General features: G+C 41.0%; 1 protein-coding gene across 2 annotated transcripts in view; it reads left to right on the plus strand.

The window, feature by feature from the left end:
• The first annotated feature begins 14,605 nt into the window (after positions 1-14,605).
• NPR3 (natriuretic peptide receptor 3) overlaps positions 14,606-23,345 on the plus strand; it is a 46,734-nt gene continuing 37,994 nt past the window's right edge. For both annotated transcript variants that reach the window (XM_031608416.2, XM_031608417.2), the window contains exons 1-2: positions 14,606-15,549; positions 21,239-21,361. In XM_031608416.2, the coding sequence (XP_031464276.1) occupies positions 14,835-15,549; positions 21,239-21,361 (838 nt within the window). In that variant the 5' untranslated portion in view covers positions 14,606-14,834. The remainder of the gene's footprint in view (positions 15,550-21,238; positions 21,362-23,345) is intronic.

Below are 23,345 nucleotides of genomic sequence, written 5' to 3' on the forward strand. Positions count from 1 at the left end.
CGGTTTGGGGGTATTTTATTCAGCCAAAATATTCCTATATGAATATCAGCCTCTGGTGTTTTGAGGAAAAAATTGAGAAAAATTAGGCAGTTTTGTACAGCTTTCTTTTGATATAGGTGAGGTAGTTTAGAGAACATCACTGCATTATTTGACCACAAATACAGGAGCTTGAAATACAGATCTTTTCATATGTTTAAAATAATCAAAAAGAAAGATGTAGTAAATATAAGCTTAAAAGACAGAATCAAGTCTGTTAAATAGACCTGAGTAATTTATTTGCTGTCTAAAAGTAAAATATCAACTGAATATTGGAAAAAACTTCCTTTCACACTTTCAACTAATGATATATATAAGATGTCTTGTAGAAATGCAGTCTAATAATACAAAGATATATTTTTAAAATACTAATTATTAGATTTGCTGTATCTTCTAAAATACTTTTTGTGTTTTGAATTCCAGTTGGCTAACGCAATGGCAAGGAGTAATTAAACATTTCAAAAGTGGTTGGAAGAGCTGCAGGAAAACTGTGTCTTTTGCCAGAAGATGGCAGCAGTGAAACATGCTGTGTTGATTGGAAAAAGGCAGAGCATGCTGTCTTCCTAACTTTTGATTTTAGATAATGAGATTTAGGGCATAAAACAAAAAAATTTAGAACACTGATGAGTGTTTTCCTGGATTCACTCTTAAGCAGCAGAATTAAAGATATAGATAAAGAACTCATCTAGGTTCGAAGCCAGTGAAATTGATTTGAATGCGCTTTAATGATTATCACCTAGTGAATGTTTGGATGTGTTTGCTTACTTTGAAATTTGTTGGAAGACAGTCTTGGACAGTTTGATTGGAATAAGACTTTGTTTTCTGGTTTGTTTAGGAGAAATAGATATAGATATGCTGAAATATAGAAATAGCCACCTGTTTATGTCAAGGATTTAAAACACATTATTAGAATCAAGGTCAAGAGAACTGCCAGAAGCCCACATCAAGGGAAGAGCCCTTAAAAATAATGCAGTCAGGAGAATCTCAGCATTTAGAGTAAAAATCTTTTTGAGCAGTTTTCTGTTGTATTATTTTCAACTGGACTGATGTAACAAAGCAGTAGACTTCTCTAAAGTTCAGTAAAGCAAGCATAGAAATCTGTAGTAGGCGTGGAGTTAACACATAAAGGTAAAATTAAGGAAGCTTAATTATTAATTTTATTATTATTATTAATTTTTTATTGATATTATTAAATGTCAAATACCTGTGAAAATAAATGAAGTCTTGATTCAAACTGGCACATGCTGGGAAAACTGAATTAAAGCCTTTGCCCTTTGGTATTTGTTCAACATTAATGGCCTTGTTCTCAAAATAAAATAGTTATATTTTTAGGAGGATAAGAAAAATGACTTTTCTTTCATGCAATGAAATGACCCAGTTTCATTTTTTCTCTATGTAGGACAGCTTCATGTACAAGTCATTACAGTATGTAGTCCTTAGGGTACCAGAGGATTTGCCTAAGCCTTCTAACCATTATATTTCTCCCAGAAGAGATGCTGCTTCTCTCTTACTATGGAGCAAATCCATTCTAATAGCAGCAATTCCCATACTATCTGTAGAATGGAAGCATACTCTACGCAGTGACGGCTTATCCCATCTCTGTCCCAGAAAGCAGGTCCTCTACAGTTTTCCTGTTTGCCATCCTTCATACCTGCAGCTATGAGGATAATGCATTCAAATTAGTCAGTACTGAAGGAAGATACAGGTTCAGTTTGTTATCTACCATCAAGCTTGCTTACTTTTTTTTTTTTTTTTTTTTTTTTTAATTAAATTAAGGTAAAAATATAGGTTGTATTTGATCAAATGTAGGAGACATCCAGATTCTTTGTTCATAGCTACACATGCTAGGATCATAGGTTAAAAATTTTTGATGAATCTTAAAACCAAAATTCATTCCTTGACATTGCAGCAGATGACCCCTTCTAGGATTAGTTAGACTTTTTAAAAATGTGGGATGGTAGGTGATATTTCTTTTCTTGAATAAAATTTAGTGCCTTCTGCCTCAGTAACAAATGTGCCAATGGTAATTCGTGTCTCATGTTTCCCTTATGCTTCAGAATTAACCCTGCTTCACTTGGCTGAAAAGTTCTAGCTTACTTACAGTTAAGTCAACAATATTTTGTTATCTCACAGCATGAAAAGTCATAGCTCTTCATTCAATCAAGTCAGATCTTAGAAATCATGCATGTCATTTTGAGGGGGGCACATTATTAACCCAAGTGGCATATTCAGGATTAAGATACTTTTCCAAACTTCTGCATTTACAATACAATGTCCCCTTTACATTATCACTGAAAAGATTTGCATTTCAAAGTATTAAACAAAAAAAAGAAAAGAAAACAGCCACCCGCAGGAAAAAAAAAAAAAAAAACCTACAAAATGCCTGTAAAACCATTTTTTGTTTTTCAAAGAAAATTCTTTTTGGATATTTGTCTCAGGAAAAGATAGACTTTCTATGTTTGTCTGGATTTGTGATTCTCACAAAACTTATGAGTGGGCTGTGAGAAGAAGATTCAGAGCTCCTACCTTTCGTTTCTTGCTTAGTTAAGATTGTGAGACAATATTTAAAAAGGGAAATAAAATATTAGCATTATTAGATACTCAGCAGAAGAAATGACAAACTGCAAAAATTAAAATAACATTTTAAACTGTCCTTAATTGCACCTTAGGCATTTTCAGTATCATTTATTTTATTGCCCAAGCATGTTCCCAGTTTCTCTTTCTAGGCATGACTCAAACGTTCTGGTGATTTTCTCATCCCTTTTTAATGACATTTCATGGACACATCCCAGTAACATTGCTTCAAGTCAAAACACTGAAGATGATCCAAACGGAGCCATCTTGTACTGTGAATTTTGTCAAACCACTCTTGATGAGTGTAAAGGCATTTTTCTTTGTGTCCTTACTATTTATCATCTTAGTAAAATAATCTTAAATGGTATATTATTTCAAGGTTTTATAACTACAGAGATGGAGGATAGAACATTTTCCTCATTTTATGGTAACTACCAGAGGTTGGATTTCTAAGGGATTCACTATTAGACATTTAAAAGGGAAGATACTCTGAGAAGACTTTAAAATTTGATTTATTCATACTCCACCTGGAAGAATGAAAAGAGGTGTCTTGGCAATAAGTCCATCAGTTCCACATGGAAGGAGTCTTCTGTTTTCTAGACTAAGCAAACTTAACTTTTGAATCTGTCTCACAAGACATGGTTCCAGACTCTTGTTCTTCCCTTCTGAACTCTCCTGTTTATCTGTGTTTCTCTCATAACAGTATCTGTGTTTCTCTCATAACTCATAACAGAGAGCAGAGAAGACTATTACTCATACCTGACATGAAGCACTTCAGATAATTTAACAGTATCATATCTTTCACTGACTTTCAATTAATTGTCAGCCCAGTATTTATCTTGGCGTGTTCACAAACTTCTAATATGTACCCCTTCCTTATACAACCTAATGACTTTTTGGACTTGAACCAGCAGAGAATATTCTTGAAATTTCTGTCCAATTTAACTCAGGTAGCTGTAGCTGTAGTACATTTTTTTTCAAATATTTATGCCAGTTTCATCTAACCATGCAAGTAAGCTATTTCAGAACGCACTAATGCAGACATTTTGTTGTGAATAAAATGATCATTTGCCATAAAGGTGGTGAGGCCCCATTCCTGAAAGTATTCAAGGCCAGATTAGATAGGGCCCTGGGCAGCCTGATCTCATGGGTAGCACCCAGCCCCCGACAGGGATTGGAGCTGGATGGGCTTTAAGGTCTCTTCCAACTCAAGTTATTCTATGGTCCTATTATTCTTTGATTGCCAAGGCTATCTGCACTTCTTATTTCTCTCATATCTTTCTGATCTTTCCCCATTCATTTGTCCAGATTCTGGCCCTGTCTTCAAGTGATTCTACTATATCCAAAGCTATACAAGGAAAGCGCTATATTGTTGTATATGGCACATACTTAGCCTGTGCTGGTTAGGCCCTATTCCTAAAGGTTTCCTTTCATAAAAATTATATGGTCCATTACCGTTTTAGACAATGGTACTGTTTAATGTCTGCTCCAAGGGTAAACCACAGGAGAAAGACGGTAAAAAGAGTTATTGTCTGTGTAAATGTTTATATTCTCTTCTACGTCATCAGAGCGCTGTATGCCAACTTGGGTGCAGCTGCCTAGGGGTAAGAAATTGCTTTTTACTCAACTGGAACTGTTCACTTCACCAGAAATTATCATCCCCTCCACGCTCTTGGCATTTCTTCATATGAGTCTGCTCCCTAGACTGGTTCTGTCAAATGACCTAGTTCAGTAGAAACACCTTTTAAACTCAAAATCAAACTGACACAATTGGGGTAGGTAGCAATTATAATACCTGCCATTGTCCTGGCATGTCTAGTAGGTCAGTAAACCCTGGCAGGAGGAACTAGGCAGCCAGCTTGGGGCTGGATAACAGTACTCAAAGCCCTCTATTTCGTTCAGACCATCTGCTTCCGGTATGGATATGACATTAAGTCTTTTTTCTTATTATTGCTGTTGTACACAAACCCTAGAAGAGTCACACTTCAGCTGCAAATTATGTTATGTTTATTCTGTGCTTTTTGTAGAGACGATCTATAGTACGTTGATACAAATGTGAAACTTGTTGTGTTAGAGAACTGGCCTTTCCATAATTTGTTCCTTTTTAATCACCCACTTAAACTATTCCACCTTCTGGGACCTGCCATCTGTTCCTGACAGTGCTGGGTGTTGCATAGCACACCTTGCTATGAAGGACCAACAGAAGCTTCTGACTGCTCTTTGAGGCAACACCGAATAGACTTCAGTTTGGGTTCTATATATAGTATAATCTTTATATTCAGCATAGATTCCTAATTAAAATAACAATTCCTCCTATCTATTTCACTGATTCAACTTTTGCAGATGACCATAGCAGGACTATGCTAAGACTATGCAGACTAATTTTTAAAAATGCAGAGATGATTAGGGTTTCTGCCTGTGCTCATTCCTTACATAGATACCTTTTCTATAGTTGTGAGATATACAGTGTCTTAGAGGAATACTGAGGATAAAATCATTGTTCTCCATCTTCAGACAGACAAGATGAAATTTGATCTATACACCATCTTAAAATTTTCAGTCTATTAATACGCTATTTGTTGGTTGTTTAGTATAGGATTCACATCATCTTTGAGTATCCTGCAAATCTTAGCAGGTGTACTAGACCACATACCACCTTTTTCTCTAAACATGACTAAAAGGAGAATGAAATAGGCATTAAGTCTTTAATTAACTACTAGTAAAATTTTAAATCACTAGCAGTTTTTTTTAGAAGAAAGCATTTGCCTAGATATTTTTTCAATTTATGCATAGGTTTTAATGCTATCTAAATCTGAGGCAGATTTCTCAATTAGGATTTGAAGGTTTTTTTGTGGAGATTATTATGCAGGTGTTCTTCATCGATCAGGCTGGGTTTTGACCATACAGTGCACAGCTGTACGACCATCTGTTGCTCCCAAATCTTGGTACTTTGTAAATCAGTCCTTCTTCTGAATCTCACATCAGGGCTGGAAGACAAGTCTTACCTGCATAGCTTCAGCTATGAACTAGAATCCAAATATTCCACTAAGCTGTGGTACTTGTAACAGTAGTAGACACTATGAAGCTCTTTTCATCATGGCTTGATTTCATTTTCACATAATAATCTCTTGAAAGCTGACAGAAGAAATGTGTGGAATGACATCACTTCTTACTGCATCTAGAATTACCTCTGATGAAATGCTACACAGCACATTTAGCCATCACTTCAATAAGCAGTTGTTTTTCAGCTGAAGGTGGAGAAATAACCTCTTTTTCGCTTTCATTTGAACTGATCTGTGGACAGTCTCTAATTGTCATAGCACTGTACTACAGAAAAAAGCGGATTGCTAAAATTGTGATCTGTTTTAAAATAGAGTTGAATCCATCTGTAAATGTCATTCACTGCATCCATTTATTTATTCATTTGTTTGTTTTGTATGGGGGAAACATATGACTGCTGTTGATAGCAGAGAAAGAGATGTGATAAGCCTGAGGAGTTTTTCAACTTTGTGTTGCCTAAAACAGCGGCGTTGCTTTTATTCCTCAAAAGCCAACAATGCTTCAAAAATTCATTACATGATATCCCAAAATCAAGATAATCAAGTAATTGCATAAAGATTAGTCAGTACTATTAAAAGTGGTGAGGTTTTTAATTTGTGTTGGTATTTTCTCTGTTTTCACCGTAATTTATTCATTAATTAATACAAGGGGAAAACACGTAGGGAGGCTTCAGCGCTAATGCCAGCTTTAAAGAGTTCCTGCCTTCCCTCTTTAGTAGCTTGCTGCTGTCTTTTAGATCTCCTGTTCCACCATGCCAGGACAATTGCAAACCACATCAGTGAACTGATCTGGCTTGAAAAATAAACCACATTTTCTGTCGAATATTGTTAAAGATGAATGTGTTCGTGTTGATGGTACTATGTAAAGCAATATTGCCTGTAAGGCTGAATATCCAGCCAAAACCTTGAAGACTTCTTTATGTTGTGAAACTTCTACTGTTTATATATAGGAATAGGTGTGAAAATAGCACATCAGAATACCTCCCAATTTGATATAACACATAACAGCAATTGGTTGATAGCGGATCTGGGATGTCTGGTTTTGAGGAAGACCATGACAGAATTTATAATGTTTCTTTTACAAACAGTATTTGTACCTACTTTAGAGTTATTAAAACTCAGAAAAGGTCTTTGCTCTCCAAAGCATTTTCAAGTGCCCCTGGTGGAATACTTGGTAAGGTACAGCAGATGTTTGTATTTCAGCACTTAATACTTATGTCAAACTGTGACTTGATTCTTTGATGGAGACAAATGCATATAAAAAGTGGCCATTGTCCTATGCCTGTCAGAGGTGACCAACCAAGGCAGAACTGAGTCTAGGAAAGTGTCCAATGTATTCTTTCTTAGCATAAACATTAATTATAATAATCATTCATTATCATAATCGTTGATCATAATTAATTAGTAAAATCCCAGGAGCAAAATCTGTAGGTGTTGTTTTAACACAGGAAAATGAAAAAGGCAGCAAAAGTCTCCACAAGCTTAAGTAGTTATCATAACATCACTTTGATCTGAATCAACATGATTCTCCTTGTAATTCAGTTCAGTTTTCATAAGTGGTCTGTTTTGAACCCAAATATGATCTATAAATATAGAAATTGGTTCTTTAAAGTGAATCTTTTCCAACGTAACATTGGCAGAAGGTGGACGAGAAGTATTATTCCTTCTTGAGCAGCCAATGCAACAAGTTTAATATTTATAATTTATGCAGGAGAAAGGAAAGATGGCTTCCACTCTGTGACAACGCAGTACTTTCAAGGGATAAGATTGTAGAGCTCAAATCAAATCAAAGCTTACTTATTTCCATATATGTTTGCTGAAGATGTCTGCAGCCACTTTTTCAGGATTGTCATCCTGTTTCTACAGAATGACAGCGTGTACAGTTGTGCAGTGTATACTTTTGCTGTTGCTCAGGCATTCTTAAAGAAAAAGATAAAATGGACATTTTTTTTCTTATAAGCTAACAAAAGGAACTGGGAAGGATTTCATCCAAAGTATACTCTGATAATTCCTATTAATTCATCATTACCCTAGAAATTTCAGGTACTTGTTTACTGTGTAGATCCATAAACAAGGAGCTTCTTTTGCAAAGCCTATTGATGGAAAAATCCACATTTTTCAAATTTTTTAGAAAAATTATTATTATTTTAATCTTATGGTAAAAAGGCAGAATTCCAAGTTTTATCCTCTTTAGGAATTCTGCTCTTTTTTCTCCTAATTCAATTGATGACAAATTACTTGAAAAGGCATCACACTAGCAGAACCACATTAAATACTTTCAAGAGATAAAATATATCAACGTTTTGAAGTTTGATGGTTGTTGAATTTATACTTGAATCATACTTCAAATTTTATAAAGAATTCCTGTATAGTAATAAAGAAAAAGCTTTATCTTAAATGTCCAGCATTTGAGACTGGCTCAAAAAAAAAGATTCCTATTTCACAGCCCGTGTTAACTGATTTCAACACCACCATTAAACAATTTCAAGTAGAGCATTACTCACAGAATTTCTTTCAACCCAAAAGAGCACTGAGTTTTCTTTGCCTGTACAGAAACAACATCTGTGCCACGTCAATAATGATGCTGTACAATCAGTGCAACTTTTCCTCTGAGGATTTATGAGCAATGCCATACTCCAGTAGCCTTCAGAGCTTCTTATTTCCTATCCTTATTTCTACTTGTGAACTGGGTTCTGATCAGCCAATCAGTTATTTCATATTTCATTTCACCTTTCAGTGAAGCTTGCAAGTATTCCATTGCTTCTGAGTGTTTGTCCACATTGTGTATCCATATGTCTGGCACTGTTTCAACACTGTGCAATCTCTCCTCCAGCACAACGCACAGACAAGCCGCATGCCAAATTTTGTAGTGAGAATTCAGTGAGTCACATCTGAATGGGTGTTCTTGGCTTTTATTGGCAACTAATTACCTTCAAAGTCATGCTAACAATTGAAACTCAGCTGGTTCTTTTTAATAACGAGATGTTAACAAATAAGCCTGTGTTTTCTGATTGGCCTTTGAACACCTTTACTTGCTCTGCTACTTGTTGTCAGTGTAATCTAGAGGCTACAGCTTGCAGCTGTTGCACTGAGACTGAGTTATAGATGTACATCTACACATAATAAGAGTAAATTCTCCCAGATTTATAATTGAAATGTCATGCAAATATAGTATACTTTCTAATTACTAATCAGAACTATCTAAAATTACTCCATACTTAATGTTGGCCAAAGTGAATAAAAATAATAAAAAAGAAAGAATTGGTTCTTGTTATCCAGAACGTGTTTTTTGGTTTTTGGATTTTTTGATTGTTTATTTTGTTTTTGGTTTTTGTTTGTTCGTCTTCTATGGAGCATGGAAAGTAAAGACTGGTAAGACACAGAAAAGAATCACTGTAGCTAGCTCTGTTAGTGCTCTTAACTCTTGCCAATGCTGCCAAGTCACAGGAAGCTGAGCAGCTTTTCCCTAGACTATCCAAAGAAAACAAAAGGATACAGCTTCACAATGTAATGTAATATTTGGTACCTTCATCCAGCATAGTTTGGAGCAGTTGGGATCACCCAAAGTTCTATCCCAAAGGAATTATGCTCATCCAATGCAGCCTATGCGCTGTAGAGTGCAGAGGTGAGGTGCAGCTAAAGCTGAGTTAGTAGAGGTAGACTGCGCATACAACACGGTAAGCAAGCTGCCTTGGGATGGTGCACACAGAAGGCAGATGAAATCTTGTTTATAATCTCTTAACCTCTAGCTGCCGGGGGACTGTTTGTAGGACCAGTCTTTCAAACTTTATAGTTTGCATCTGATTAGATGTGAGCATACTGTCATGTCATGCATGTCATGCAAGCATAGTCTCTTTCCTCCTCCCTCTCATCACCCCCATTTGAAGGGCTAAGGGGTAAGGCAATGACTTGCCTTAATCCTTTAAGGCAATTCCTTAATCTCTTTAGGATTATGGCCAAGTTTTTCCAGCTGAATAAGAATAAAAGTTGTTGTTTTTTTTTTTTTTTTTTTTAAAAAAAAAAAAAAGATCGCCTGCAGTAAATGCATATCTTGAAAACTTGGACCCAAATTATTAATGTTCAGCTAAAATCATAAGCAACTGAAAACAGTGTCACTATATATTTATATAATTGTAATGTCATTATGTAAAGGGCAATATCAAGTGGGCTTACTGCTAGGTAGATGCTATATTAAGTAGACACTATATGCTAGGTAGATTTTATAATTACGCTACAGTAACAAAGATTTTTTATTGCTACATTTCTTGAAGAAAACTACTGGCCTTTTTTGTAGTTGTCTTTTTTCAGCTTTCCTTCATTTTGAAAAGAAAAAGCACAGGTCTGGTGAAATTATGGTAGCTGCTACAGACACACACTGACTGTAGCAGTACAGGCATTCATTTTTTCATGAATATTAGTCACAGGCCACAAAGAAAAAAGTACATTGCAATAAACCTGAAACAATAACTTCACTTGCCAGTGGTGGGAATACCGAAGAGAAAATTATTTTGAATAGAAGTATCATTTTGCAAAATGTTCTATCATACTTTGAAGCACTTCAGAAGATGATTTTGATTATTCCCCACTGAACTTGCAGTGCTTCTTCCTGGAGTCAACAGGCAATAGCCTTCCTGAGGCACTTGACAAGTGTCTTCAGGAACTGAAAAATCTGTGACAACTTTAGCATTGTCATAGAAATGAAACATGATTTCTCTGTATTTTAAAATTAACATTAATTTTTCTCAATAGGGTCTGTATTTCATACACTCTATATTTAGACGCATCATTACTAAGGTGGACACTTTATGGTTCATATAGGCTAGGGAAAGGGAATATGGAAGATAATCAAATATAGTTCATGGAATTGAATATAATTTATGGAATATAATTCAGGCATGCTGTCCTGGTGGCCTGCTACTGTAAAATAATTATTCTCACAGCTTCACAAGCAGTCTATTCCCTATCTTCAGCTTTCTTTGACAAGGAATATGTCAGGGCTGATATATCCCTGCCGTAGATTGATGGATTGACCCGAATAAGGAAGGAGAAAAAAAATGAGATGTCTGAAAAGTGTATCATACAAGGGCTAAAAACTCTAATTTAAGATCATTACAGTTGTTCCTCCATGGAAGGGCAATGCTTCAGGGAGTTTCTGAAGCCTTTGCTATAATTACATGGGATATACAAATAAATATGTTATAAGACACTTTCTGACAGTGATTTATACCATCTTAGTCTCAAAGTATTAATTTTGGCCAGGCAGAAATTGCTCTAACTCCTACCAGTTTGTCAGTCATCTAATTTTGATAAATCAGGGCATGTCATACATAGAAGAAACATATAAACATGTCTGTCATATTTTTTCTTTTCTCAGGCTGCGGCCTATTAAGACAGTTCTAAGAGGAGGATTTTTCTGTAAACCATGGCAGCTCTCCTATTCTTTCCTTTGAATGTTCTGTCTCTCCAGAGATTTCCTGATTCATTGTTTCCCACTGCATTATCTCACATCAATATTACTTTGCAAATTTGAAGACAAACAGCAAGTACTGATTAGTTATATCAGGATATATATATGTTTGGCTGGAATTTAGCCCCATAATTTGTATATTTTAGAAGCGTCTGCTTTCAAAATACTCCCTGTGAGTATGAGCAAAATTTATGATCAGTTGAAGGGTGAGTGAGGGGGAGAATCTGATTTTGTGCAATTGAGGATCACATCTCTCATGTGGCTGAATTCCAGTAGCAGTGGGAAAGGAAAGGTAGGTATAGCACTGTGTGAGCACAGCGGATCCTCAAACTTTGATTCAGCACTGGAAGGGAAGATCAGCAGCATGGTGATGGGATGACCCTGATATCACCCTAAATCTTTCATACATCAGGTTTGCCCTCCCAAATTCTGTTCTCCCCAGTACTAAGAGAAGCTTCACCTGCCCACTTAGCCTTACTTTGAGCTGTGAAGAGGAAGCTGTTAACATAGCAACAGTAACGAGTTCTGCAAAATGTTGTTACTATATGTAAGCCTATGTTTTCTGTGTGCAATCCTGTCCTTATGTAGTTCTCATATACATACCTACAAATGTGTTTGTTTCAATTAAAAGATAGAAGTAAACATGACTCCTTTTTATTTCTTAGTATCAGATCTGCTCATCTCAATTTTCCATGCTACAACATTTTTTACCTAAAGGTATAACCATGCAAAAGTGAGACAGTAAAATGCAAGAAGAGACACCCAGATTCAACACATACCAATAAGAAATCTCTTATGGGTGTTCCAGATTCCTTGAAATAGTGAGGATAGATTTCTAGCGGAAAGAAAAGAAAAAAATAAAGAATCTGAAAGTCTGAAGCACGATGTACTTGCAGTGTGGCTTATTCTAAAATATTTCATCCTTTTAGCCTCTAGGGGGGACTATGTTTTCAGCGAATCTGTCTGTGAAGAATTTTCTTAATCTCTAGCAGGCAGTTCGGACTGTTGCTAATGCTAGCTGCAGTGAGTCAAGTGATTCTTGATTTGTGTATGAGTTATTTCTGTGGGTAAAATAGCCTATGTCTGTAATGACCTTAGTCCTAAAGGGCCGGTCTGAGGCATTTGCTCTTGCTGCAGTCCATGGGCGTTCTGCCTGCTACTGATTCACAACTTCAGGATTTGTTCCTATTAAAAAAGCATTTATGTAGCTGAAAAAAATGTCGGTGGAGAAATGCTGGATTTATAGCTATGGAAAATACTGGAGGTGAACGAATGGCGAGGTGGATTAAGTGACATTTTGAATTGGGATTAACAAGTAAATTCTCATACATAACTGTCTGGCTCAGAAAAATAAATAAATCACCAGGATTTACCTTTATAAATTGCTTAAGGTGAAGGGAAACCACTGAAACGTTTGTGACACACTGGGCCTGCAGAAATACTGTGAGTAAGGCTGAATGCAATTGCTCATGCAAGGACCACAAACTGTGGGCCACATTTTTTCCAAAAGCATCAAAACCAATTTACAATGCTGCTAAATAGCACTGGTTCAATGCCTTTCTCCCCCCACCCCCCAGACTGGCTGTGCTTCTCCCTCTTCTCTTATTCATTCCCAGCAGTGCTTTAGCTCTCAAGGAGTAGCTGGAGTGAAGGACAGCAACCCTGTGATTTATGGGCTTAGTATCTCTTCCATCGTGTTTACACAGCTTACACTCAAAGAGGACAGCAAGGAGAGTATGGAGCTCACACGTAAAATGAAGAAGATATTCTGCTGGGGAAGGGGGAATCAAAAGAGATCCTTCCAGATTTTGGTGCTGTAAACACATCTGTAGGTTCAGCATAAAGCAGTGACTACAAAGGTCAGCATTTCAAAATGTGTCTTAAGAAAATGTTTTTGCAGGCTTTGTGGTGTAGATGGCTGGCATGTTGTACACTGTAACATTCAGCTTAATCTCCAGTGTGTCATATAGAGTCATTTACAACAGAAAATGCCTGACATAACTTACAGTACAGGAAGACACAAAACAAGCTTCACCATGGTGGGTGTTTATGTAAATTTCAAGAACACTCTGATGTCCAATTCAGTAATCAAATAAAACTACATTAGAGGCACATTTCTCAGAAAAGCTACACACATCTTTGCATTCTTGAGACTTTTCATTTCACCACAGATAAAAGGTCCTAAATAAATAAATAAATAAACAAACAAACATTTTTGGATGGTTATTTCTGCATGTTACATTACCTGTTTTTTCACTGCACTTCCCAGCTGCGGTTGCACAAACACTTGCAGCTTTCTTTTCTTTGTTATCAAGGAACCTTCAAGGTGAGGTGGTGGTGACCCCCAGGGCCCCACCTTCCCATTCATGGACTGCACAGTGAAGGCAGTAACAACTCTGAGTTCACACACTTCCCTGAAAACAATCTCCGTGATAAACTAAACAAATCCTTCCTGTAAAGTGAGGAGCACTTCACTCACCTTTGTAATAAACCTGGTGCTGAGTAATCACAAAACATCAAACCGCGCAGCCCTGCTCTGGGTTTGAGGATGCATACATAGAAAAATCCACAGCAAGCATCCTGCAGGATTTTGTTGTTGAAAAGCATCAGGTGTCCAAAAGCCTCTGTCACAAAACATTCTGCATGTCTCACACTGACACCATTCCTTCTTCCAAAACCGTAGTGCCCGTTTTAAATGGATTGTAACAAAGCATTAAGCATCACAGCTTTATGAGCAGCAAAGAGAGGTGCACAGGGCTGCATTTAACACGCTCTGATCGGGCAGTGCTCGTAAGAGAATTTAAAAAATAGGTTTTCTTTTTTTTTTCCCCCTAAGAAAATAATCTCAGAGCAACACTTGTCTCTTCTTCATTGGGGAAATCTCAACTCCTTGCGGCATGAAATCGTGCCTCAGAGCCACAGTGGATGGGAAGGGACAAAAAACCACGCCTGGGCACCCCAGGGGTCCCAGAAGGACTCCAGCAGAGTACAGGGTAGCAGCCTGCGGGGCTTTGCTGACACGGGCATCTCTCGGGCGAGGAGATGCGAGCCCTGCGCAGTCCACCTCGCTTTGGTGTGCTGTCTTCACCCCCAGTGCCGGCGCTGCCCTCCTCCCCTCTCCGCACATCCCCCAGCACCGAGCCCTGCCCCACTCCAGCCTGCGGGGTGCTCAAACCCCCGCACAACCGAAAAGAATTAAAGCGCAGCGGAATCCTTTACTTCCAGCCCCGGCTGCCAGAGCAGACACCTTGGCCATCGCCCGGGCGCTCGGCGCTCAACCCCGCGCTGCAGCTCCGCGCGGCCCGGCCCGTGGGCGAGGTGTGGGGCGCGGGGGGGCCGCCGGAGGGCGGGGGCGGGCGGGAACGGCGGGGCCGGCTCCTCCCTGCGCACAAACCCGGCGGCGCGGCGCCGGGCGTGCGGAGAAGCCGCTGCCGCTCCCGCGTTACTTAAGCGGGGAGGGAGCGTGCCGGCAGCCCCGCGGGGGGGGCGGGTGGGGGGAACCGAGGGAGAAAGGCAAACCCAAAGCATTCCGAGCTAAGCCGAGATGCGCCGTCCGTAACCCGCAGGCTAGGGCAGGTTGTTCGTTTGGCCAAACACCTGAGCAATAAAGCACGACCGAACAATTGAGAGCGGGAGGGCGGGCAGACGGGGCAGCGCAAACTTCGCCGGAGTTGGGGTCTGCCGGGGGGGCGGGCGCGATGCCGCCCTGGCTGCTCGGCAGCCTCTGCTGCGTGCTGGCGGCGCGGGCGGCGCTGGGCGGCGGCCCCGCGGGCGCGGAGGCGGCGGCGGCCGAGGAGGAGGAGAAGCTGATCCGGGTGCTGGTGCTGTTGCCGCAGGACGACGCCTACCTCTTCTCGCTGGGGCGGGTGCGGCCGGCCATCGAGTACGCGGTGCGGAGCCTGCGGGAGAGCGGCGCCGGCCTGCCGCCCGGCTACGCCTTCCAGCTCACCTACGAGGACTCGGCGTGCGGCAACCGCGCCCTCTTCAGCCTGGTGGACATGGTGGCCCTGCAGCGCCGCCGGCCCGACCTGCTGCTGGGGCCCGTCTGCGAGTACGCGGCGGCGCCGGTGGCGCGGCTGGCGGCGCACTGGGACGTGCCCATGCTGTCGGCGGGGGCGCTGGCCGCCGGCTTCGGGGCCAAGGGCGGCGAGTACTCTCACCTCACCCGCGTGGCCCCCGCCTACGCCAAGATGGGCGAGATGCTGCTGGCCCTGTTCCGCCACCACCAGTGGAGCCGCGCCACGCTGCTCTACAGCGACAGCAACCCCGAGCGCAGCTGCTACTTCGCCATGGAAGGCGTCCATGTGGTCTTCCAGGATGAGGCCTTCCACATGGCTGTGCACAGCTTCGACGAGACCAGCCGCCACCTCGACATCGACGATGTCGTTCGCGCCCTTCAGACTGGCGAGAGGGGTGAGTGGGGCCGTGCGGGGCGGGACGCGGTGTAGAGGCGTGCTGGTGATGGGTTGGCGGTTGGACTGGATGACCTAAGGGGCCTTGGGCTGGATGATCTAAGTGGGTCCGTGATGGCACAGTGGGGCTGCCCAGTGCCTCACTGGCCCATTTAGTGGGGACTGGGGCTGGAGGTGTGATGCTTGGAGCAGAAAGTTGGGTAGGGATGTCCTCTGGGATAGGTGGGAAAAGGACTGCATGAGTATCCCTGGGCCAGGTGTGCAGCAGCTCCCAGCTGACTGGGACTGCCCTGGGCAAAGTTTTGCCTGCTAGAGTTCCTTAGAGCTTCACCTGCTGCATCAGGACTGCCATTGGGACTGCGTTGGGATGGTGTTGTGGCACAGGAAGAAATTGGCTTTCTGCTGGTGGTATGTGCTCATCCACAGCTGAAATTGCTCCCTTCTGCTCATACGTGCAGAGCAGTGCATCTGTTGCTTGTTCTATGAGACTTTTTTTAACCATCTCTGTTCAAGTTGAAAGGCTGAGCAAAGGTAGCTCTTTCTTCACCCTGCTGTGTCCTGCCACGGGGATCCTTTTCCTTCTCCTTCTGTTAGAAACCCTGTGGAGTAGTTCATAAACAAAAAATACATTTGGTGTTAGTGGTCATTTCGAGGCACGTTTGAATGCACAACCCATGAGCTGTTACAAAAACACATGCAGATAAATCATGGAATCATAGAATGGATTAGGTTGAAAAGGACCACAGAGATCATCTAGTTTCAGCCCCCCTGCTATGTGCAGGGTCGTCAACCACCAGACCAGGTCTTGAATGCCTCCATGGATGGGGCATCCACAGACTCCTTGGGCAACCTGTTCCAGTGCCTCACCACCCTCTGTGTGGAAGAACTTCCTCCTAATATCTCACCTAAACCTCCCCTGTCTTAGTTTAAAACCATTCCCCCTTGTCCTATCACTATCCATCCTTATAAACAGTTGTTTTCCCTCCTGTTTATAAGTGGCTTGTAAAGCATGCTGGAAAGTCACCCATGAGCTGGCTGAGCTGGCTTGGCATCATGAAGTAGTAAAAGTGTGTCTGAATGTGCATGGAAGCATGACTGATGGCTAAGGGCAAACCCACTGAACCATACTTACACTCAACGAAAAGAGGCTTAGTTTCAGCTCAGACTTAAATGCTTTGTTGAACTGAGACTTGTGATCCAGCCTTATTCTATTATGTGCAAGAGACATGAATAAATGCAACCCTCTGTGCTTTTTCTCTACACCTCTGTGCTGTGCTGGAGGAGAGGGGTTTCTCCCTCCATCTCAGCTCGTAACTCGTTTTCTGGTCCGTGCTGCTACTGAGAGATGCAACACATGAGGCCATTCTGCCTCTGCTTGTCCATTCCTGTCTTTAGGTACTGACTGCACAGCTTGCCTTGCATGTTCCTCTGGGTCTGAGGGGTGGTCTTGTTGCTTACCACATTTTCCAGACTGTCATGGCACTTTAAAAGTTCTGTATCTTGTGATGGATACACCATGTGCCTTTGCTTACTGAGTTAGGTCTTCATTTTTTCTTGGGACTTCTAGGAGGTCACCCCGTAGGGCAGTGGGACTGGTGGATGATGTGGCACTGTTCAAAGCATGTAATTTTTGTTTAGGTTTTAAGGGCTCCACTATCACATCTATTGTGATACTATCCTGTGCACTTACCCAGCATTCTCTACCTTCTTGGAGAACACTGCTGGTGGTGGTTGTAACTTGAGTGATGGGGCTTTTCTGAACAGTTTTTAAGCAGTACAGGATATGTGCTCCTAGACCCTCCCAGGGTTGAAAAAGAAGTCATCCCACCAGGTGCCCCTTGGGGACCCAGGCCTTTCTCCTTACCTGTAGGGCAAAGGCTGGCCCCATGGGTTGGGTTGCAGCTGTCTGGGGACTGGTGTTGGATTCTTGGGGGCCCACAGGCACACTTGGCCACCAACTTGGTCAAGCCATGCTCTGGAGCCACTTGAAAAGATCTGGAGATGCAAGAAGATCATGATAAAAATACAATTATAAAAGTTAACTACATGTCTTTATTGCATTAACAGTTAAAGCTGTCTCCTAAGCTCAGTTCACTGAGCTGATATTGTAGGCTCAAGTTAGCCACAATAGTCAAGAACTCAGTACTGTGCATAGGCATGTTCTAGGTAAGGCCATAGTCTGAGGTAAGTGCTTGGCAAAGAGAGCGCTCCTTTAACTGGAATTAAGTTAAGTATTTGCAGGATTAGGCAATAAACACAGAATACTAGTATTAGAATTACCATCTTCTGTGTGTATTGTCCTGAAGGGAGAACACTGTGCCTGTGTGCACGTGCATAGTTTTGTGTATATAATTATAAGGTACAGATGTAGATCAAATAGGCGTAATTTACATTTTTGGAAGATTGTGAGACTTGCCTGTAGCTTATTTGCCTCAAAATCTTGAAATACGTACTCTTTGCTCTCCTGCTGGGTTAAAAATTACATCCAAATTGTTAATATCACTTCCTTTACATTCCTTTAGAGGTTTACAAAATATGACTTAACATATTTTAAAGTGGTCTTTTTTTTTGCTCTGCTCTTTTTTTTTTATTTTTCCACTTGCTCAAAATCTTTCACTGATGATATGGTGATATGGAAATCTCTTTGATTCCATTTGCAGCTTACAGTTCTGTGATAGACGTGAATTACATGGGCAAAGTCAAAGGAGAGTTGGGTGAGCAGCAAGGAAACATTACAAAAGGAAATCTCTCACCTATCCTGAAATTAGGAACAGTGAGACAAATTTGTTCCTGATGTTCATCTGGAAAAGATTTGGTCCAAATTTCATTGCAAGAAATTCTTCTTTTAGTTTGTGCTAATACTGCTCACAGTACTCGTGAAATATGCCTTGCTCTGCTGCTCTGGAAATTGTTACGTTACTCGGCTGTGATGATCAGTAGGACAGAACTTTGCATGGTATTGCTTTCCTGATATGTGGGGATATACCAAACGTGTTTCACCCCAGTGGTGCTTCTGAAACTTTATGCCTGTGAAGGCATCCAACCAGAGAAGTGATGTACGAAGATTAATTGGCTAAGTAAAAAGGCCAAATAGGCCAAATCTTTCTTAAAATAGCAAACGCTTATAACCAGAAAAGTTGAATATCATTCTGATTCATATTTATCATGGGAGTGAAAATATTTGCATTTATTATTGCAATTTTTGAGCCCTGCCATGCCTGACAGAATTCTTGGAAACATGCATGTAGTCATCCCAACATCTTACAACCTTAATATAGGATGTAGCCACAAAGCATGCAATGACAAAACATTTTGCAGCAGTCTCTTGTCACTAGCTTCATACTGATAGTCCCATAAATGCGTATAAAAGTTTATGTGTAATGTGCTCCATGCAAAAGATGTTTTTTTCCCTGTTGCTGAATTCCTGCTCTCTGTTTGCACGGGCATGGGGTGGCAAGGAGCATAGTTTCCCCTATGATTGGGAAAGTGACTTTTCAGTCATCATAGTTATTCTAAAGAGGAAAACACATTAGACATATAGAATCATAGAATTATTAGAGTTGGAAGGGACCTTTAAAGGCCATTGAGTCCAACTCCCCTGCAGTGAACAGGAACATGCACGTCAGGTTGCTCAGGGCCTTATCCAGCCACACCTGGAATGTCTCCAGGGACAGGGCATCATTTGCATCTCTTGGCAATCCAGTGCCTCACCACCTTCGCTCTAAAAGACTTTTCCTTATATCCAACCTAAATCTGCCCTATTTAAGTTGAGGCCTTTTTCCTTTGTTCTATCACCACCAACCCTGCTAAAGAGGGTCACCTTTTTTCCTGTAACTCCCCTTTAGATGCTGAAAAGCTGCTATCAGATCTCCTTGGAGCCTTCTCTTTTCCAGGCTGAACAGCCCCAGCTATTTAAGTCTGTCCTTGTAGTAGAGGTGTACCATTCCATAGATCATTTTTGTGGCCCTCCTCTGGATGCACTCCAACAGATCTGTGTCTCTCCTGTACTGAGGACTCCACAACTGGATGCAGTACTCCAGGTGAGTACTCACCAGTGCAGGTGAGGCCTCACCAGTGCAGAGTAGAGGAGCAGGACCTCCCTCACCCTGTTTGCCATGCTTCTTTTGATGCAGCCCGGAATACTTTTGGCTTTCTAGGATGCAAGAGCACATTGCTGGCTCGTGTCTAGCCTTCTATCCATCGCTACTTCCAAGTCTTCTTTGGCAGAGGAGCACTACTGCAAAATCTTTCAGGGTGAGACGCTGTAGATTTTGCTTGCACACTCAGGTTCTAGGCAGGGTTGCCTGAAGGTGATCAGAGGGCTGGAGCACCTCTCCTATGAAGAAAGGTTGACGGAACAGGGCGTGTTTAGTTTAGAGAAGAGAAGGCTCCGGGAAGACCTCATTGTGGCCTTCCAGTACTTGAAGGGAGCATATGAACAGGAGAGGGAATGGCTGTTTACAAGTGTGAGTAATGATAGGACAAGGGCGAATGGTTTTAAACTGAGACAAGGGAGGTTTAGGTTAGGTATTAGGAGGAAGTTCTTCTCACAGAGGGTGGTGAGGCGCTGGAACAGGTTGCCCAAGGAGTCTGTGGATGCCCCATCCCTGCAGGCATTCAAAGCCAGGCTGGATGTGACTCTGGGCAACCTGGTCTGGTGATTGGTGACCCTACACATAGCAGGGGGGTTGAAAGTAGATGATCATTGTGGTCCTTTTAAACCCAGGCCATTCTATGATTCTACAAGGTCTTTTTTATTGCTGAAGATCAATGGTGACTGAATATTCAAAAACTCCATGTGCTGCCTCCATTCCTGGCCCCTGCAGGAAGAAAGAAAGCTGGGTTGCAGGGCTGAGGGCTGATGGTCAAGTCCCAGAGGGTTGTCTTTCATCCCACTGGGTTGTCATAGCACCTGTATGGAGCACAGCTTTTGGGACTTGTAGGCACAAAGCCCCTGTTTAGCTTCTAGTCCATCATAAATGAGGCTCTGTTGCATTTAATTTCTTATCCACATTTAGTCTTCCAAGCCTAAAAATGGCACTCATTTAACATGAACACTGTCCCATCAAAGGTGGCTGACTATAATTATCATGTAGTTGTTGAAGATAAAATCATATCTTGATCAGATTTGTACCCAGAATCCCTAGAATCTGTCAAGGGATGGAGTGAAACAGCTGCAGAAGTGTTGCCTCTCTACTACCATCATAGAGCAATAAATTCTAGACTAGGTACCTAAATGTTAGATAACATGAGAGTAGGTAAAAATCTACGCCAAACAACTCAATAGAATTGAAATGGTAGTGTCACTGTATCTTACTACTTCAGATTGTCTTATGCACACTTTGAAATAATAACCAAGGCTTATGGTTGCAATCAATTCTACAAATAGATATAATTGAAGAAATTTGAAGGCAGAACTTATCATATGCTGCAGGAGTAAGAAAAGAGGATAATGTAGGGCTCTACTTAATTATTTTCAGAGAAGATGCAAGTAAAATGTCAATCTGCATTTGATGCCTGTCTTCTGTCAGCAGTTTGGGTAATAAACTTTGTTCTTTACGTTGTCATGTTTGTTGCAACACTGGGAGGACAGCTCAGGTCACTGTCTCTGGCAGCATTCATGCTAAAGAATCTGTTCCATAAAGTTCTTGAACTCTTTCTTATCTGTGTTTTCTGTTTTCTTCCACCAGTTGTAATCATGTGTGCCAGCGGTGACACAATCAGGAACATCATGTTGGCTGCTCATCGGCAAGGAATGACCAATGGGGACTATGCTTTCTTCAATATTGAACTCTTCAACAGCTCATCATATGGTAATGTTTTTCCTGCCCGAGTATCTTGCAAAGCCTTTTGTAAGCCTGGTAATATTTTTATATTTGTTATTCTCAAAACGTGCTGTATTGAATGCACCACCATTTCTCCCTGTATTCTACTTAGGTTATGACACTGCAGAAATTGCAGCTGAATGGATTACAGGATACTGATGAATGGTTTTTAACTAAAAGAAAGTAGATTTAGATGAGATGTGAGGAAGAAATTCTTTACCCAGAAGGCCCTGGCACAGGCTGCCAGAGAAGCTATAAATGCCCCATCCTTGGAGATGTGAACATGGCTGGGTTGGATAAGGCTTTGGGTAGCCTAGTGTAGTGAAAGGTGTCCTTGCCTTCAAGAGGGATTCAGAACTAAAAGGTCATTAAGGTCTTTTCAGAACCCAAGCCTTTCTACGATTCTAAGGAATACACTATGGGTATTATTTATTTGGTTACTTTTAGGGGAGACAGCACCAAAAAGACGCATTGAGCAGCCAAATGTTGGCACCCCACACTGCAGTGTGCTATTTCAGCACAGGGCTGCTTGTGCCATCCCCAGCCTTGTGACTGCCAGATGTCAGAGCAGGGGCTCTCCTGGCACTCTGGTGTGCCCTGGTCCATGTGGCCAGTTGAGAGGAGGCATGAGGGCTGGCAGTGGGAATGTATGGCTGCAGGTCCAACGTCTCCAGAAGTCACTTCTATGCTAGGAGTTCCATACATCCTGTTTACTTTTGATCACAAACTGTATGTGCAGAACTACCCAGCTCTGTTGTGTTGAACAGAAAGCACTGGCAAGCAAAAGCACAGACTGTCCAAATGTGCTAGGTTCTCTTAGATAAGAGCAAATTACTTCATTCCAAATAAATATGACAAGATGTGTCAAGTTAAATTATCTGAAAAATTAAATACTTTTCTTTTTGAAATACATCCTTGTTCAGTTACATCTGTTGTTATGGTAGTACATAATAGAGACTAAACCTGTTCTCAGCTGCCTCAGTTAAGTGGAAGGCAATACTGAAACAACGTGTTTACTGACAACTTTAAAAAATGTCATATGGCTGAAGCTGAAGGAAGTTTCTGTCTAGAAAAGTTTCTGTCTAGAATTAGATTTTGTTGAAGTGTCAAAGTGGCTTTTGAACAGAGCAGCTTCTTTTGCAGGTGCAGAGAAAATATTTTTCCCCCTGCAGCCTGCCTCAGCTAATCCATTACAATAACAGATTCATTTTGAACTGAGAACCAGGAGGAGTCATGAAAGAAGGAAAACTTGTTTTCTTTCAATCCTTGAAAAGCTAATAAACAGGGGAAAAAAAGAAAAAAACATTCACAAAAAGATGATGTATTTTGTTTAATGAATCAATTAATTGCAAGTTAAATTCTCTTACGTAAACTTCATTATCCATCTACCACCTCTGAGATCATTTAAAAAAAAAAAAAAAAAACAGTGCTGCTTGTTGAAAAGCTCTATAATGAACATGTGTAACTGTTTAAATTCAGAGTTGTAGATATGTAAAGGAGCAAAGATAACACTACATGTGCCTTCTAAGTTAGCTAAGGAAGTGCCAAGTTCTACCAGCCAATAAGGAAATTACTTCTGTAACTAAAAGATAAATTTGCAGAGCAAGATCAAAGCCAATGATTCAAGTCAAGGTGGTCTGTTAGCTGACTGAATTTCAGAGTGACTTCATCCCTTGTGTCATAAGTGAACCATTTGTCATTGCAGCTTCAATCAGGACCAGTCTAAAAAGGTAAAGGTTTACTCGTATCAATAGTCAAAAAGCTCTGAAGTTTCAAGCCTTCAGTAGACTATGGGAGCTTTGCAGACTTGATTTTACTTGTGCCTAGAAACCACTGATCGTATAACCCCTTTGCTGCTGCTAGTGCTTCTTTCTGCTATGCTACTGCTCTATTTCATCTCAGAGAGAAAAATTTCATTAGAAGCAATTCATCTGGCCCCAAGTACAAGCCTGTGTGTGAGCTGGGCTCCTTT

This window comes from Phasianus colchicus, chromosome Z, assembly GCF_987193195.1.
Source record: "Phasianus colchicus chromosome Z, bPhaCol1.hap1.1, whole genome shotgun sequence".
Classification (NCBI taxonomy): Eukaryota; Metazoa; Chordata; class Aves; order Galliformes; family Phasianidae; genus Phasianus; species Phasianus colchicus.